This window comes from Emericellopsis cladophorae (assembly GCF_022114955.1).
Source record: "Emericellopsis cladophorae strain MUM 19.33 chromosome Unknown NODE_23_length_310842_cov_116_589050, whole genome shotgun sequence".
NCBI classification, from domain to species: Eukaryota; Fungi; Ascomycota; class Sordariomycetes; order Hypocreales; family Bionectriaceae; genus Emericellopsis; species Emericellopsis cladophorae.
The window spans coordinates 212157-229469 of NW_026250948.1; the positions used below are offsets into that span (position 1 = coordinate 212157).

The 17313-nt window shown below is 56.4% G+C and overlaps 7 protein-coding genes across 7 annotated transcripts; 3 read left to right on the forward strand and 4 right to left on the reverse strand.

The window, feature by feature from the left end:
* Positions 1-82: 82 nt before the first annotated feature.
* J7T54_004075 (uncharacterized protein) lies at positions 83-1418 on the forward strand (the record flags this gene model as incomplete). Its single annotated transcript, XM_051506596.1, has 2 exons — positions 83-1171; positions 1221-1418. 2 exons carry the CDS (start codon positions 83-85, stop codon positions 1416-1418), a joined length of 1287 nt encoding a protein of 428 aa, XP_051362158.1.
* A 774-nt stretch (positions 1419-2192) lies between these two features.
* J7T54_004076 (nucleobase:cation symporter-2) lies at positions 2193-3902 on the reverse strand (the record flags this gene model as incomplete). The annotated part of the gene is made up of 1 exon (XM_051506597.1): positions 2193-3902. One exon carries the CDS (start codon positions 3900-3902, stop codon positions 2193-2195), a length of 1710 nt encoding a protein of 569 aa, XP_051362159.1.
* Positions 3903-5629: 1727 nt separating this feature from the next.
* Positions 5630-6889, forward strand: J7T54_004077 (WD repeat-containing protein JIP5; the record flags this gene model as incomplete). The annotated part of the gene is made up of 1 exon (XM_051506598.1): positions 5630-6889. One exon carries the CDS (start codon positions 5630-5632, stop codon positions 6887-6889), a length of 1260 nt encoding a protein of 419 aa, XP_051362160.1.
* Positions 6890-7456: 567 nt separating this feature from the next.
* J7T54_004078 (alcohol dehydrogenase) lies at positions 7457-8203 on the reverse strand (the record flags this gene model as incomplete). The annotated part of the gene is made up of 1 exon (XM_051506599.1): positions 7457-8203. The coding sequence occupies one exon, from the start codon at positions 8201-8203 to the stop codon at positions 7457-7459; it is 747 nt and encodes a 248-aa protein (XP_051362161.1).
* Positions 8204-9518: 1315 nt separating this feature from the next.
* J7T54_004079 (uncharacterized protein) lies at positions 9519-10459 on the reverse strand (the record flags this gene model as incomplete). The annotated part of the gene is made up of 2 exons (XM_051506600.1): positions 9519-9560; positions 9656-10459. The coding sequence occupies 2 exons, from the start codon at positions 10457-10459 to the stop codon at positions 9519-9521; spliced, it is 846 nt and encodes a 281-aa protein (XP_051362162.1).
* A 956-nt stretch (positions 10460-11415) lies between these two features.
* J7T54_004080 (uncharacterized protein) lies at positions 11416-13190 on the forward strand (the record flags this gene model as incomplete). Its single annotated transcript, XM_051506601.1, has 2 exons — positions 11416-12289; positions 12343-13190. 2 exons carry the CDS (start codon positions 11416-11418, stop codon positions 13188-13190), a joined length of 1722 nt encoding a protein of 573 aa, XP_051362163.1.
* Positions 13191-14069: 879 nt separating this feature from the next.
* On the reverse strand, positions 14070-15774 carry J7T54_004081 (Sugar transporter-like protein; the record flags this gene model as incomplete). The annotated part of the gene is made up of 2 exons (XM_051506602.1): positions 14070-15322; positions 15372-15774. 2 exons carry the CDS (start codon positions 15772-15774, stop codon positions 14070-14072), a joined length of 1656 nt encoding a protein of 551 aa, XP_051362164.1.
* Between the last annotated feature and the right edge of the window lie 1539 nt (positions 15775-17313).

The window sequence follows — 17313 nt, forward strand, 5'->3', positions numbered from 1 at the left end:
ACATAGTATGTCTGTCAGCCCAAAGACGAGGCCACCTTCGATACCCAGCGGCAACGACCACGTCCCTGCGCCTTCCGAACCCATGGGCCGAGCGACAACCCCGGCGAAACGCAAAATGGATGACATGGATGACGAGCCCCAGGTCAATGGAGAGCGGCCCGCGAAGACCTCCAAGAAACAAGTTGCACCAGCCAAGGGTCCTATCCGGCGACGCTATCCTGCGCCCCCAATTTGGGCTCAAAGTGCGCGGTCACTGGGCGAGCGGTTGCCCAACAAGCCCAACTTTGTGTTGCAAAAGCGCGCGCACGCGCATGTCAACGGGGCCAAACCTGTGGTCGCTCAACCTCCTCCACAGCGAGACGTACCACGCGACCTACCACGCGAATCCGCTCCGCCACTAGCCCATCCAGCACAGGACTTGCTGGGCGACTGGGAACCAACCATCACGAATCTGGGTCCGCCCGAAGACATTCCTCGAGTGATGGCTGATTTTCTGTTCTTCAACATCATCAAAAACCCTTCGGCTCACGAAATAGAGTCCAGGGGTATCAAGTTCGAAGTCGAAGCCAAGCTCGGGACGCTTATAGACCGGGACACCAACGACCAGCGCGTGGAGCGGGGCCTGCTATCCGAAGCCATTCTCGCAGACCCGTCTCGCGTCGCCTTTAAGAGTAGGATGACAGAATCGGCGCACAAGTCTTTCAATGAATTCCTGAACGCCACGGTCAAGGAGACACACGAGCAGCAAGCAGCCGGCACCAGGCGGGTACCGTTGCGATATCGGCATCGGTACGAAATCGATCAATTCATCGACATGACGCCCGACATGTTTGATCGGTTGCCCGAATGCATGAACACCGCTCCTCAACCTGGGCAGGGCAGGCGACGTCCTCGCGTCAGGGTCAGTCGGAATCAGCAAACTGGTCAGGTCATTGCCCAGATCGTCAAGGCGCGCGTGGCGGATCTCGACTTCCATATCCCATGGGGGCCTATGGACTGCCGCATCTCCATTAACCTCGAGATGGACTGGGATGGTCCGTTGGAGCAACTAGAGGATGCGCTCGCGCGGCAGAATGACCGACAACCAGATCGCAGGAAGGACCGCCTCAGCTACACACAGGGCCCCTATCAGATTGACCTGACACAGGTCACGCAGGAGCAAAAGGACAGGGTAAGTGCCTTGCAACCGGTCTGTAGCGGCTTCATTCTAACGATCCCAGGGTCAAAGTCGGTTCACCAAGGAGCATGAGCTGGAGATTGAATTGGATCCGGCCACGCTGATAGAGCAGGGTCGCATGGCTGATGAAGGCCGAGACCATCGGTACCTCGAGCTTGTAACTGGATTCGTGGACAACATCCGCCTACTTGCGAGGAAGGCAGATGAAATAGGGGATGTGTCTGGGAAAGGATCTCGATAAGCACAAATGGCTTGGCAAGGCGCTTGGCGTTCAAGATGGGGGTGCAACCGGTGGCGTTTGGGCAGATGGTGTTCATTCGCGGGGCTACAACTGTAACACTACGTCTTCACTTTGCTGGCTCTGTCCGGCATTTCGTATCAAGTACTTGGGACGACTGGCAGCGACTCGCGAGACTTGACAGTAGGACCTGCCAAGGCATTGGAGCTGCAGGCAAATCTGCAAAGAAGCCTATTACAAGCTCAAAAGAGCATGACATTTATAAACTCACTACCGAGAACTAGTGCTAGTGTAGCCCCTTGAGGATTGCCTCGGGGCGTGCGAGGAAGACTGCCCTTTATATGTTCAAGTTCTTGGTGACAGGCCAGATTCTGCTCCTGACAGCTCGCTTGGTGATCTTCCAGGCAACACGATGAATCAAAGGTACTATAACATGGCAGTGCCTAAGTTGCGTGGATTCGTGAAGTGCATACTTCCTCGTTCCCCCCGATGAGAAAATCAAGACATTCAAGGTTGAGCGGCGTACAGCGCTCTCCGACATCTGGGTCTGGCAGGTTCCTCTGGCAGCAACAAGAATGCACCCGCGCCATCTGAATGTCGCGCAAGGGGCCACGGATGCGCCCTTGGTCAAGTCCAGGAGCACTACATGAGGACGATCAGTGGTTTTCAGCAGAACCGGTACAGAAGGCAAGAGGAGGTGGCCAAGGCAACATTAAAAATAAGTATGCTTTTGGATTGGATATATCCTGGCTAAATAACGACTTTTTGTTTTTCTTCTCAAACCTGCTTGTCCCCCTGCGGCTCGACCTCGTCCTGCGTACTGTTCTCGCTGATGGTGCCCTCGAGATCCTCCTCGATCTCGGCCGGCAACAGCATGTTCAGGATCATGCAGACAAATGCGGTGACGGCAAATCCGGTGCTCATGACGAGGGTGATGGCATCCAGGAACCCCTGCAGCGCGCGGTTGTCGCCCGAGTAGGAGAAGACGTTGTTAAAGTAGTTGGGCACCAGCGTCGCGCCGTAGCCGAGCGCCAGGCCGGCCGTCAGGATGAAGCGGGACCGGCGGTTGAAGGCGTCGTGGGGTCGCGCGACGATGGACATGCCCGACACGGTGACGGCGCAGAAGAGAAAGGTTGTCATGCCGCCGAGGACGGCCGGGGGGATGGCCACCAGGGCCGCGGCGAACTTGGCCAGGACGCCCATCAGGATCAGGAAGAAGCAGCACATGTAGCCGGCGCGCCGGTTTGCACACCTCGTCAGGGCAATGACGCCGTTGTTCTGGGCGAAGCAGGACATGGGCGTGATGGTCATCAAGGCGGCGAAGCAGCCGGCCAAACCGTCTGCCAGGATACCACCCTGAATCCTAGACTCGTAGAGGCCGCCGTCGACCTCCTGTCGGGAGACGTCGCAGGTCGCCGTGATGTCGCCAATAGCTTCGGTCGCCACGATAATGTACAGCGCCATGATAGGCAGGACCAGCGGCGCATAGATTGTTAGTGGGAATGTCTCGACCCAGATGAACGACCCGGCCGGTGCAGCGTCGATGCCCGACTTGTCAAAGTACCCTGTCGCGGCAGCGATGATGCAACCCACCAGCAAGCCGACGACGACGCTCGTGCTCTTCATGATGGGGCTGCCGAAGCGCTCGCAGAGAATGATAGTCAGGAAGACGGAGAAGCCGAGTCCCAGGTACTCGGGCGCTCCCCAGGGCAGGGCATGGGGCGCCTCAATGTTGGGACACTTGGCGAAGAAGCCGGTGGCGGTGGACTCGGAAGCGCAGAGGCCACTGCCGCCCATCCAGTTCTTGAAGCCTGACTGGATGAGCTTGACGCCAATGAGCATGACAGTCGGTCCGGTGACGATGGGCGGAAACATCTTGAGGAGGAACTTCGGTGGGATGAACGAGAGTCCTATCTCGAGAAGCGCACAGACGGCACAGGTGCCGAGGATGGCGCCATAGCCCTTGGGGCAAGGCAGAGGAGTTCCGTCATCCATGGTAGGACAGAAGCCATTGCTGTACATTTGCGAGAAGGCGCCCTGGGCGATGGGGATGACGGTAAAGGAGACGCCCACGACAGACAGGAGACCCGTGCCGATGTAGTAAGGGGTGCCCCAGATGTGGAACCGCGTGATCTGCACGGCAGAGAGGATGCCAGACACGATCAGGGCCGTGGAGACAAGGTACTGCTGCTGCCCAAGTTCGAGGTTGGCACCGCCCTCGCCCGACAGGATTAGCGGAGGGGTGATGACACCCGCCAGCATGGCCAGGGCATGTTGGAATCCAAGCAGAGTCGACAAGAGAAGGGGCATCCGGTCGTGCAGGCCGAAGAAGGGGCTGCTCACCACGCGGCGGCGGATGAAGGGAATGTTAGGTGTGAAGAGAGCCTTGTAGTCATATGTGCCAATGAGACCCTCCTTTGTCGTGACGGACTTGACGACCCTCTGGACGAGAGGGCGCGAGGGCGTGGCGCCTGGTAGGGAAGACATCGTCAAGTGTATGCGATGGCGGTTATTGAAGCGGCGAACCTGCTAAAGCCGCTGTCGAGTGAGGATCTGTTGTCGCAGGACAATCAATGGACAGCCATCTCCGACCGGCGGACAGGGCTCCCTGATATACTGATCGAGGATGATTGATTGATACACGGCAAAAGACAGCAGTGGTCACAGCCCCGGTCTTCGCGACGGTCGACCCGTCGGACCCGGCCCATGGATGCTGCCTTATCAGTGGGTCTGCTAAATAGCGTGGCAGCCATCAAGTGCTGTCTTAACAGGTTTTGCGGGGAAGATGGGTGGAATCGTGGTTGTGCGTATCGCCTCTGCGGGCGCTCGACAAAGATAACGTGGGGGATGAGGCTCGGAAGGCGCCGTCTAGCTGAGGTGGGAGAGGCCGGCCGCCGGTGCGCTCGTGGAAGAGCCCGGCTGCTGAGGTGAGGTTATCGTGATCCAGTTGTCGTGGTTTCAGCACGAACATACTTGGTGTTGCTGATGACTGGAGACTAATAACACGCGGGTGCGAATATCGGAGGAGAAAATATGGGTATTCCGGTTGAAACGGCTACCCTGAACTCAATCTTGCCCTGATCATTGGCAGATGACAATTAGCTGGTTGTCATCAATAGATAGGTGCTAGGCATGGAGTCACGTCACGTCTCTGCGGCAGGATATTGATTATCTTTGACAGATACTGAACTGATTGATTCCCTTTGCATTTGTCGAGATAAGTGAGTCCCGAGTCCTCATGTTGTTTGGCGCATCGATCGGGTCCCTAGGCGAGTGCCTTGTCACTCTCGAGCACATCCAACTAGTAGGTACCTACATAAACACTAATGCGGTTGTACTTTTGCGCTCGATATACAGAGTACCCAAGTGATGTCTTATTTCAATATACTGGTGAGTAGGCGGCCCGTAAAGACCATTACAACATCAAAAGTTCAAGTTTTCCGCAGCGTCTTTCGACACACAATTGTTATGTCGTACATTGGCCTTGGTAGTTGACACAGCCTCATCTGCTGTTGGTCAAACAGAGCGCGCTCAGTCTTCCGTGTTAATAAGCCATTGCCTCACAAACACACGAGCAGCAAGCCTTACAATGCATTTCACCATCACGTTCCTGTGCTTCGCCATGTTGGCAGCTTCCGTGGCGGCCACCAACGCGCCCGGGCCATCACCATTTCACTCTCGCGCTTTACGGATACGCATCCCGAGATGAGGAAACGATGGATTTGATGATATCGGTGCACAGCCAAGGCCGCCTAAGCTAGACCTCCCCGAGCCTGACTCGGGAGAAGGCGATGCAGTTGTCGATACTGGGACACCTGACCTAACAACGACGACCATTGAGTGCAAATATGGCACCAGCTCACCGATGGGGAGGATGATGATGCTGCCAGCACTGAATCTCTCGCACCATGCCCATCAGCGACCACGAGCAGTATGCCCTCGGCGAGCGTTGCGCCGGACGACGGCGAGGGAGGCGCGGCTGCAGAGAAACCAGGAATTGCACCTCGCGGCACGAATGCGCGGGTCGGACTCCTCTTTGGAGCGATGTTGAGCTTTGGATAAGGTAATATAAGCCAATGAAGCTTGAGTCACCGTGCGCGTGCGAATTGACTGGCACATTTGCACTGTTTCGCGATGTCTCCACCCATCTTCAATTTTCCCAACTTCTTTTTCTTGTCCCTCCAAGACGACCGTTTCCGCGCTCCATCGCCACCATGTTTGAGAATCTCTGTACCATACCTCTCCAAGCCGACGTCTTCACGACCGCCCTTCACCCGGCACAACCACTCCTCACTGTCGGGCTCTCCTCAGGCCACGTCCAGACCTACCGTTTGCCCCCGATCGACTCGGCCGACGAGCACGGAAAGGATGTCATTGACACGACTTGGAGCACGCGCCGACACAAGGGGTCATGCCGCTGCCTGGGCTACACTCATGACGGTGCCAACGTGTACTCGGCCGGCACGGACGCGCTGGTGAAGTACTTTGACGCGGAGACGGGCAAGGTCCAGTCGAAAATGGCCATCCCCACGAGCACGACAATCCCGGACGCACCGACCCTGCTGCACGTCCTGAACCCGCAAAGCCTGCTGCTCGCCACCGACTCGGGGGCCCTGCACATCTGGGACACGAGGGAGGACGGCACCAAGAAGCCCGCCCAGACACACTTCCCGCACTCGGACTATGTGAGCAGCATCACACCGCTGCCGCCGACCGAGGAGAGCACCAGTGGGTTTTCCAAGCAGTGGGTCAGCACGGGTGGAACGACACTGGCCGTCACAGACGTGCGACGAGGCGTGTTGGTGAGGAGCGAGGACCAAGAGGACGAGCTGCTCTCTTCCACCTTTGTACCTGGTCTCGGACCCAAGAAGAACCGTGCCAACGGCGTCATGGCCATCGGGTCAGGCTCTGGCGTTCTGACGGTATGGGACAAGGGCGCCTGGGACGACCAGCAGGAGCGCATTATTGTGGACGGTCAGAGGGGCTCGCAGGGAGGCGAGAGCATTGACGCGCTGACGATGATTCCGGAGGTTCTGGGCTACGGAAAGAAGGTGGTCTGCGGGCTCGGCGACGGCAGCCTGCGCGTTGTCGATCTCGCGGATAGAGCCGTCCTCACGGCCCCCAATCTGCGGCATGACGTTACGGAGGGTGTCGTGTCGCTAGGGTTCGACTGCGGAAACCGCTTGATTAGCGCGGGCGGCGACACGATCAAGGTCTGGGAGGAACTGTCCGAGCTGCAGGGCGAAGAGCAGGAAGCAGAGAACCACGACGACGAGGAAGACGAAGAGGAGGATGGCAGTGAAGATGACGCACAGGAAGATGGCCGAAAACGATCGGCGGAAAGTGACGACTCTGATAGTGATGATGGCATCACAGAGATGAAACAGCGAACCAAACGGAGAAGGGAGGCACAGAAAAGCAAGCTCGGCCCCATGGGGGCACACGGCATCATGGGATTTGATGGATTAGACTAAGTACATAGATAAGATACCCAGTAGAAACAAACAGTGTCGTTCAAAGATATACGTATAAGCCATCGTGACCCAGGGTCCTTTCTCTAAAACGCCTGCGCCCAAAACGCCAAATTTGCCTTTGTAGTCAAAAATTTTCATTGCAAGCAAAAATCATTAACATCGTTCGTGTATTATGCACGTCGAGGCATTTACGCCTGCGCGCGAGGCCTTTCTTTGCTGGCCTCGCCTGTTCGGGACCTGATAGTCCGCTTCAGCGTCACCGGGAGCTACTTCTGACAAAGTATTGCTCGCAGCGCCACCATGTGCGCTAACAAAACCGGAAGGGCGCTGGTGTAATTGGCCAAGTGTTATTAGGCCACAGGCCAGGCAGACCTGGCGATCAAAGGAAATGGGTGCTTGACGACTCGTGGCGTCGGTGTCGTCCATGTATTTGACGGGAGGGGTTGGTAATTTCAGGCAATTTCTAATCAGTGAATAGCTGATTATTGCTAAATTCGAGCAACAACCAAATTGTGTGCGGGCGTTGGTGAAGAGTAAAATCTGTCGTTCGACGCAGCGGTTGGCGTCTCACACGCCAGCTAGGTGCAAGTAGCTCCAATTCGAGTCGTCTTCTGATTGTTGGCGCAGGTCGACGTGCGCCTCACTCGGTGCGGTGAAGGTCATAGTGGTGCCGGTGTTGGTGAGGTCCTCGTCGTAGATGATAATGGTCGGCCTTCCACTGTGCACCCTGCCGACGCTCGAGCTGCCCCGAGTCCGTCGACCTTCGAAGCTCCTGCGCCGGCTGTCTCCCGCCAGCGGCATCTCCGAGCCGCTGTATGTTGTCGGTATGCAAATATGCGGGATTCCTTTCTTCTGACTGATAGATATGGCCAGAGCGACTGCCGACCCGCCACCAACACTGATGACAGAGTCGCGGCCCGATATCCTAGCCACGGCGTCGTCGACGACTTTCTGCGGGACGTTGACGAGTGCCGCGTCGAGGATCCTTGAATCGAGATTCGGTATCAGAGACTGCACCTTTCGCGCGAGACTGATGCGTGAGGGACTGGAGACAACCAGTGGTGCGTTGAGTCGGAGAGAGCCCAGCTCGGTCGGCAGTCTCGAGATAGCGCCCGCGCCAAAGACGACCTTAGGCGATGCGGTGGCAGCTGAGCATGATGGCGATCGTGGGGAGCAGCCGCTCCTGCTTCGACCGTCGGAGCATTTTCTCGAAGAGGACGTCGACACGCTCGGCACTGTGACGCCCGTGTCCTCTGTGGAAAGCGCCAACCGCGGTGTCGCCGTTGTCGATGGTGATGATAAGGTAGAGGTCATCATCGGGGATCGAAATGCAGTTAATGTTGGTTTGTTGTATGGTCGGAGTGCAGACAAGGGACCTCTCGATCCTCGGGACAGAAACAGAGCCGGCGATCGAGGCACCTCGACTGGGGGAGGGCGAGGGGCCGAGCGGCAGCACCCACCAGGTCGCGGCCAGTGAGAGAGCACGGGTGGCGACTTTTGGGGGGTCCAGCGACGATCCTCGAGGGGTGCGAGCAGAGGACAGCGCCGCTTTCATTGATTGGAGCGTACCTTGAAAGCTTGAACGCGCTTCCACTGACGAGCGAACCACAACGCCCGATTATTATCGGGACGGCGTGACAGTAGTAGAGGTGGGTGCAGAGATAGCCAATGGCAGGTGCTACTCGTGGGCCTTTTGTCATAATGATGGGATTTTGCAACAATTCCATGTCTTTTATTTCTCTCGCTGCTGGTTGTGCGGGAGGAGATTGCGCGGGAATACTGGACCCTCCTACAACATAGTTAGGTACGGTTAAACAATATTAATGTCGCATTTTGGGAGCGCTTTGGAGTTGTTCAAGTGTCTCGTGCTTCTCCTCGCCTTCGCAGGGGCGTGATTACTTCTAGGCACCCTAGTTTAGAACCCACTGGGTTCCGAGACACGCAGCCTTCCCTTGAGGCTTGAATGCTTGATCACATCTGCACAGCGTGGCACGCATGTATCTCTCACACTTTTCATATTACGACGGACGTGACCTGCCCCGACTGCCGGGGGAGGGGGGATTTTGATTTGTACAGCCTAATATGTACAGTACAAAAAACCCAGATTTGTGAATTGCACTCAATATAGTCGCAATTATGACGTCGCGGGCGGATCCTATCATACCTGGTAACCATACCTGGTACATTACCATCCCCTCATGATAGGCTCGGACCCATTTCCGTCCAGTCTGTGACTCTGGCAATATACGTGAAAGCTTCTCCTGCTGACACTGTTTTGCTACTGTACGATTCCGCGATAATACGTGCTTCTGCTAGATCCAGTTTCCTGTGTCAGACTGTGTGCACCAAGGCCGCAAGCTTGAAACCCCCGGCGTTCATTCAATAAGCGTGTCTTTAGGGCGCCCCTTCTCAACGTCCAGGAGATGAATTTGGGACTCTACGTTGACAGGAGACTTCCCCGACGAGTAATCGCTGCTGGAGCACCCAACATGAGGCATGCGCTTGTGGTTATGCAGTCACAGATCGACCGATCGACCTGGACCATGTATTTGCATCAAAACCACAGTGATAGTCATGAGGACGAGCACCTTGGGATTACGCAAAATTGCAGCCTCTTGTTTCAGTAAGGTCAGTACACGGTGAAGGTGGGAGAAAATGTCGGCCACGCAAGCTTGACATGATCAGCCAGCTCGCCAAAACCCATCATTTAGCACACACCATGAACGGCGTCTCGAGAAAAAATCGCCCCCGTCGCCGTCCTCCCACCATTCCCTCCATGGATTCCCTCAGTGCCGCCTTGAACATGGTCTGCTGGACCGGCGCCCACGCCTGGAAAAGCTTGGCCTGGTTCGCCGTGCATTCATCGACCCAGTCGCTCACGCTTATCGACTCGAGCATGATCTTGTCGACCGTGTACAGTTCCCAGTGTCGAAACTCGGGCACGGCTGACAGCACCACCCTCTCCAACCAGCATGGCTTGTGCTGAACAAAGTTGAACCACTCGTTGACATTGGCGCTCCAGTCCGTGCCGTTGATGTTGAAGGGTGGCGGCGCGTCGCCGAGCGTGTAGCAGAGCGTAGGGCACACGGAGAAGACGGCATGGCCCCCTGGCTTGAGCGACGCGTACACCTGCTCCATGTTGTGGCGGTTCTCGTCGTAGTACGTATCCTGTCGAATCGTCACAATAATGTCAAAGAGCCCCTCATCATACCGCTCTGGCTCGTCCCGGGCCTGCCAGCTGTCAAAGGTATCCAGCTCCTTCGATCGGAGGTTGACGTGCTCGACAGCGGGAGGGTAGGGGTCGACGGAGAGGACGTTGGGTCGTTGGGCTGCGTTGCTGAGGGTGCGCGTCATGATCTCGGCGCCCACATCGCCTGCGCCGCAGATGTTGTCGAGGATGTTGGCGGAGGGGCCGATGTAAGGAAAGTCGGGGCTGCTGAGGATACGACGCAGGATGCTCGTACGTAGACGTCCCTGGGCAGAGTGCGTTTCGATGACAGGGCCTCGCGGAGCGTACTCTAGCTGCGTGTTGTCGAACATGCCATGGTGAAGCTCTATGAATTCATCCATTGCGTCGATCTCATGGTGAGGGCAAGTTTGACGTGCGCAGGTGACGAGTCGACGTGTTGCAGCGGGTGATAGGCATGTTTTCGTTGCATGTTTATCTGAGAACGAGAAGAGATCAGACGAAGCATTGGTCACACGGTGGAATATTCTAGGACTGGTGCAATCAGACAAGAAGTCACCGTGTTTGTTTACTTTGGAGTCTCAAGGTGGACAGGCGTTCCGTTGCTGTTTTCTCTCCTCGAGGTCTCGTCCAGGCCTCACATCCAAGCCGCTGCCCAAAGGGAAGGGTGGCAACAACTATCAGGTAAGTACAGCTCAAAACTTTCATTACGATGAGAAATGTGGTCGATTGTATCATTTCTTATTCGTCACGTTGGCTCCTCCAAGCACGATAACCGTCTTGTCATGAGAGGGCGCGTAAACTCGCGGGTTGCGAGATACGCACGCATGCATCATCTTATCTAAGCGAAGCAAAGCCAGGTCTAACACACTCTCGACTCACAATCTGGACAGCTAGTCCTCTCAATGATAGATTCAACACTGACGCATTGACCGCTTGGCCACGACAATAACATTACCTACAGCCAGCCTCGGGATCCCAAGCTGATGGATCCCTTCGTAACAATCACCACGAGCGCTTCAAAACCACGCTCCTTCAAATATACCAAGTCTTATCAAGCATGGTCGGATTAGGCCAGTCACATGGAACCAGCCGCCTTTCGAGTTTGGACCCTCGTTCGTCTCAGCGCCGAGGGTCGGATTCGAGCGAATCCCGATCGGGCCCCACGGGCCCCGGATTCCCTCTTGCTAGTTGCTACCCCAGATTCACCCATTGATTCCCGAGGGCCCTGGGTACAAGTGTGGTCTGATGCCCCCGCTTCTTGCATTGCGCGTCAATATCAACTGTCCATCGTCTCTTGCGCTCTTCTTCATCGATCACTTGAAGTCTCTCCCACACGATGGCACCTGAAAAGCCAGTCATTATCGTTGGTGCCGGCCTGGCTGGCCTCGTGACGGCCTTTGAGCTCTCGCGCAAGGCAATCCCGACCGTCATCCTGGACCAGGAGCCTCGGTCTTCATTGGGTGGACAGGCATTCTGGTCACTTGGGGGTTTATTCATGGTCGACTCGGCGCGACAGCGGCGGATGGGCATCCACGACTCGCGCGAGCTCGCGTTGCAGGACTGGATGGGCAGTGCCCAATTCGACCGGCCAGAGGACAAGCACCCGCGTCAATGGGCGGAAGCCTTTGTCAATTTCGCTACGGATGGGATGGAGTCGTATCTTGCCGAGCGAGGGCTCGGGTTCATGTTCAATGTCGGTTGGGCGGAGCGTGGTGACGGACGCGCTGACGGACACGGCAACTCGGTGCCGAGGTTTCATATTTCCTGGGGTACGGGTCCAGAAGTTGTGCGCGTCTTTGCCCAGCCAGTCCTCGAGGCCGAGAAGAAGGGTAGTGTGGTGTTTCAATGGCGACACCGTGTCGATGAGGTGATTGTAGATGACAGCGGGCGGGCGATTGGCGTGAGAGGCAAAGTCCTGGAGGAGGTTGTAGCCGAGCGTGGCACCAAGACATCACGAGTCGAGATTGATGACTTTGAAATCCTGGGCGAAGCCGTGGTCGTCACGTCAGGCGGTATTGGTGGCAACGTCGACGCGGTGAAGAAGAATTGGCCGGTTGATCGACTGGGCCCAAAGGTGCCGGACAACTTCGTAGTGGGCGTGCCAGATCACGTCGACGGCCGCATGATCGACATTGCAGAGCAGGCCGGCGCCAATGTCATTAACAGGGATAGGATGTGGCACTACACAGAGGGGATTCAGAACTGGAACAGTACGTCTGGCGTTGTCCTTCACCCAATCTCACGAAGCTCACATGCTCTGCAGGTATCTGGCCCCTTCACGGCATCCGCGTCCTGCCAGCACCATCCTCGCTCTGGCTGGATGCCACGGGCAAGCGACTACCGCCGTTCTTGTTCCCGGGATCCGACACCCTCGCCACTCTCAAGCACATCTGCAGCACGGGCTACGATTACACGTGGTTCATTCTGAACCAGAGCATCATCGCTCGCGAGTTTGCCCTGTCGGGGTCTGAGCAGAATCCAGACATGACCAACAAGTCCATATGGCAGTTCATCTCCACGCGTGTGCTAGGCAAGAAAGGCACGCCGCCTGTGCAGGCATTTATGGAGCACGGCGCGGACTTTATCATCGAGAACAACCTTGAGGACCTAGTCAGTGGTATGAACCGACTCGCTGCCGAACGGAACGGGCCCACGCTAGCCCTCGAGGACATTGAGAACGTGGTCAAAGTGCGAGACAGCCAGATGGACAACCCGTACTCGAAGGATGCGCAGGCGATGCTTATCCAGAACGCAAGGACCTACTGGCCCGACAAGCGCGCTCGCGTCGCCCCGCCCCACAGACTACTCGACAAGGCGTACGGACCGCTCATCGCGGTGCGCATGAACTTGCTGACGAGGAAGACGCTGGGCGGCATCGAGACAAACCTCCAGAGCCAGGTGATGAGAGGCGACGGCAGCGTCTTCAGGGGACTGTATGCTGCTGGCGAGGCCGCGGGCTTTGGCGGCGGCGGTGTTCACGGGTACAATTCTCTCGAAGGGACCTTCTTGGGAGGCTGTATCTTCTCTGGGCGAGCAGCTGGCAGAGCGCTTGTGGGGGATCTGCTCGGCAAAGATGCTATTGACGACGCAAAGGTTACCTCCAGGCTTTGAGATGGCATATTGCTTATAGCGGTCTTTTCTTTCACGCGTGCCTTTTAAAGTTGAACGGATGAATGCAAGCCTTGCACCTGGATGGCGGACGCGCGAGGGATCTCTAGTGACAACTGTCGTGGAAGTATGTTTCCTTCACTGGCTTTATAAGCAATCTCTCGCTGCCCATCGCCGCTTGTCCCATCCATATCGTTTACATGTTCGACGTCCGTCACCTTCAAATTACCAGCTCAACTTTTGACCCTTAGTATGTCGGTTTGGATGAGATCCTCCACATGGGATAGTGAATTCCGAGCCTCGTCGCTGGCAACGCCCACTGGTGGAAGATACTTGCTCCGTTATCTGCGACATGAGTTAACACTCTTGGTTCCGCTGCCGACTGGTTGTTTCAAGTCTATGCGATTCCTAGGCCCCCAGACAGCGTCAACTCTAGAAACGGAACCACTGTTGAGGGCCATGTGTCAAGCGAAACATCAACCGAAGGACAGCCTTCATCTGCTTCAGCTTCAACAGCGCACCCTATACTCAGCGATGACAACACCGATGAGGGCTTTCCAAGCAGTGATTCACCGACTAGCGGCGACTTGAGAGGTGTGACCCTGGTCGGTGAAGGCTCTAATAGTGATACTCCAGGCCTAGGCCATTGTTATACCGGTGTGAATCTTGCGTTTATGATGGCCCACGGCAACAGGTGGCGCATCAGGTGGCCTGCACGTTGGACAACGGTAAACAACAGGGGTCAGTTACAAGCTTGGCGGACGCAAACATGTGAACTAGTCAAGACACCAGCAAGCGATTCCGATTTTTTTTTATTTTTTTGTAAATTTACAGCCTTTACAGACGAGCGAAACATTCATCCATCACGTCAACCACATGCCTTCACTCGGACCCAACGCCCCTCTTGCTCACATGACTAACCCTGCGACCCTCCAAGTCAACAACTGGCTGTCCTGCCTTGGCGGCCATGACAAGATCCGGGTTCTCCTCCTTGATCTTGCGGAAATTTCTCTCGGCATCCCAAGTCCAAATGCTGTCACAGGCAAAGACCAAGTCCATCTCCTCCAGAGTACGCTGGTTAGACTCTGGGTAGAGTGCCCACACAATGACGATGCAGGCGATGTTGACCGCACCAAAGATGTAGAGTGTCTTCTCGTTCAGGGCGTCGAAAATGGTCGGCAGGAGAAGCACACACCAGCCATTGCCGATCGACCAGCCCACGACGCCCCAGGCGTTGCCCTTGGCGCGGACCTGCAGAGGGAAGATCTCGGCCGGGTAGAGCCACGGCACCGTGAGCCAGGTGGCGCCGAAGATGGCGGTGTAGAGAAAGACGAAAAAGGTCGCTGCGCCGCCGACGCCAGCCTTGTTGCCCTCGGCCGCGTTGATGGTGGTACGCGCGAGGCCACCCGCCGCAAACATGCTGACCGCCTGGCCGGCGGCGCCCCAGTACAGTGTCCAGCGACGACCGATCCTGTCGAGGGTGAAGACGCAGATGAGGGTGGCGAACATGTACGTGATGTTGTTGAGCCCGCTGACCCAGAGGCGATCCTCGGGGCTGATGCCGGCAATGGTGAAGATGGTGGGCCCGTATATGGTGATGCCAGCGATGCCGACCCATTCCTGGAAGATCTGGAGCCAGATGACGAGCTGGACGCGGCGTCCTGTGTGCAGCTTGCCGGAGCCGATGCCGAAGAACATGGCCAGGTAGCTCTGCTGCTGGGACGTCTCCTCCTCCAAGTCGCGAATGTTGATAATGTCCTGCAGCTCGCTCTCGGCGGCCTCGCCCTCCTCGCCCTCGCCGCCACGGAGGCGCTGGAGGATGAAGCGGGCCTCGTCGGCGCGGCCTACGCGCACGAGCCAGCGGGGGGACTCGGGCATGAACCAGATGACGATCAAGAGCACGATCAGGGGCAGGATCTGGAAGGCAATGGGGAAGCGCCAGATGAAGGATGAGTGCTGGTTGGGCATCTTGGACAGGCCAAACTGCAGCCAGTAGGCGACCACGACGCCAAAGATGTTGAGCGTGAACTCGGACGCGACAAACTGGCCGCGGGAGGTGTGTGATGCCGTCTCGGTAGCCCAGACGGGTGTCACCGCGTTGAGGACTCCTGTACCCAGACCGTTGAGAACACGGGCTATCCAGTCAGTTAGGCACTCGAGATACCTCATGTGGATGGTACGTACCAACAATCATCATCTCCGAGCTCTGAGCTGCTGACTGCAGAGCAGCCGTGGCGATACCCCAAATACACGCCCAGCCGATCGTCGTCGTGCGTCCGTACCGGTCTCCCAGCCATCCACCCACCAGGCAGCCGACCAGTGTCCCGGGCAGATAGTAGCAGGCGTTGATCCAGCCCTGCTCGACGGGGTTGTCAATGACGACGAGGCCAGCCTCCTCGTCCCAGTGTCCGAATCCCATGAGCTCGACATAGTTACGCGCCGTGTTCACGCCACCCATGAGGCCTTGGTCGTAGCCAAAGAAGAAGATGGAGATGCCGGCCACGAGGCAGACGGTGTTGAGAAGAGCCTTCTTCTCCAGCCGGTTGGCGACGTTGAACTTGGCCAGACGGCCCTTTAACGCGACCATGGTGGTGTGCGGCGAGGACGAAATGCAGGGAAGCTGTTGTTGTTGGGCCTGAGCGGTGCCTTTGTAGAGACAATGGTGCTCTGGAGGTTGGAATGCGGTCGTTATATACATGTATCAAGTGTCCCGATCAACGGACACAGACTCCGCAATAATTAGGCATCCAAACAAGAGCCTTCCCCACCCACGGGGAAGACCAAAGGAGCAGTGAGCTTTTGATCTTCGCTTGGGGATCGCTTCGCCATGGGGAATCGACGGCTGGGACGGACCCTGGGGTCCGGCGATACATGGCAAAGTCCCCGAGCGCCAATGACACATGATCGGAGACAATCAATCCAGTGCCGTTCGGCCATCTACCGAATGCCGCCGCCATTTAGGGGACGATCCCGTCATTGCGCAGCGCCAGACGCTCTGATTGGAACGATTAAAGGGACGTTTGTGCTTCTGCCTCTCGATCCAAACACATACCTCCAAAATTTAAAAAAACTAAAAAGGCAAAAAATATAGGAATAGCCCGACGTGGGGGTCGAACCCACAACCTTGAGATATGTGGACCTTCGCTTGTTGGCGTAAGAGTCTCACGCTCTACCGATTGAGCTAGCCGGGCAGGCTAGGCTGATTGTTGAACGAGACCATGGAATTGAATGATATCAACAGCTTCCGTCCCGGACTGTCCGTTATAGCTTATTCCTTGGTCTAGTAGCGATATTAATATATCTACGGCACCGTGTCGGTGTATGGCAGTGCTTTTGACTACCTGCGAAAGTGTTGTTGCTGCGCGATCGATACGTCTGTCCTTCGGGGGTTAGATGATTGACAATTGTGCATCTGTTTCCAAATAGACGGAGGGCTTCCACTCACCGCACGACTTTACAGTACTTCACGTTTCAACATGTCTTCTTTCTAAGTCAGGAAAATGCGGGAATCTAATTGTTTCTTTCCTGGGCTTTACTCAATAATAACTTATCGTCGTGCCGAATGCGAAGCGGTGACTTAACACTAGTCACAAACCGCAGGGTAGGTAGCTTTGTCAGCGCGACGCGGTCACATCTTATTCGAAGAATCACAATTTCACAAGGTCCACTGACGCGTTGCAGAGCCGGCGGGTCCTTGGAAAATAAATCGATCAAGGGATCAAGTATCATCTTGTGGGCGGCGAGTAGCTCACGATGTACAACGTGACTTGACCGTCCATCGAGCCTCATACCGAGCCGAGCACTACGACTACCTTACCCAGACGCTCGCTCCCAAGGTCAGGACTGCGGCCGTGAATATTTCATCTTGCCTTGGTCAAGCAAGCTAGTTCCAGGTTCGCAGAGTACGCGTATTCCGAGGACGGACTGCCGATGCCGCGTTCGTGATTTTTTTCGGACCCCGGCAGAAATACTGGAGCAACCGCACAGCCTCGCCGACTCTTTGTCAGGCTGGAGGTTCGGCGTCTATTACACATGGAATGTTCGCCTGAGTCACAAGCTGGTGGCGGCTCGGCTGCTTCCTGTTGCTAGGGTCGCTAGACGAGGCACCCGACAGCCGAATAGCCTC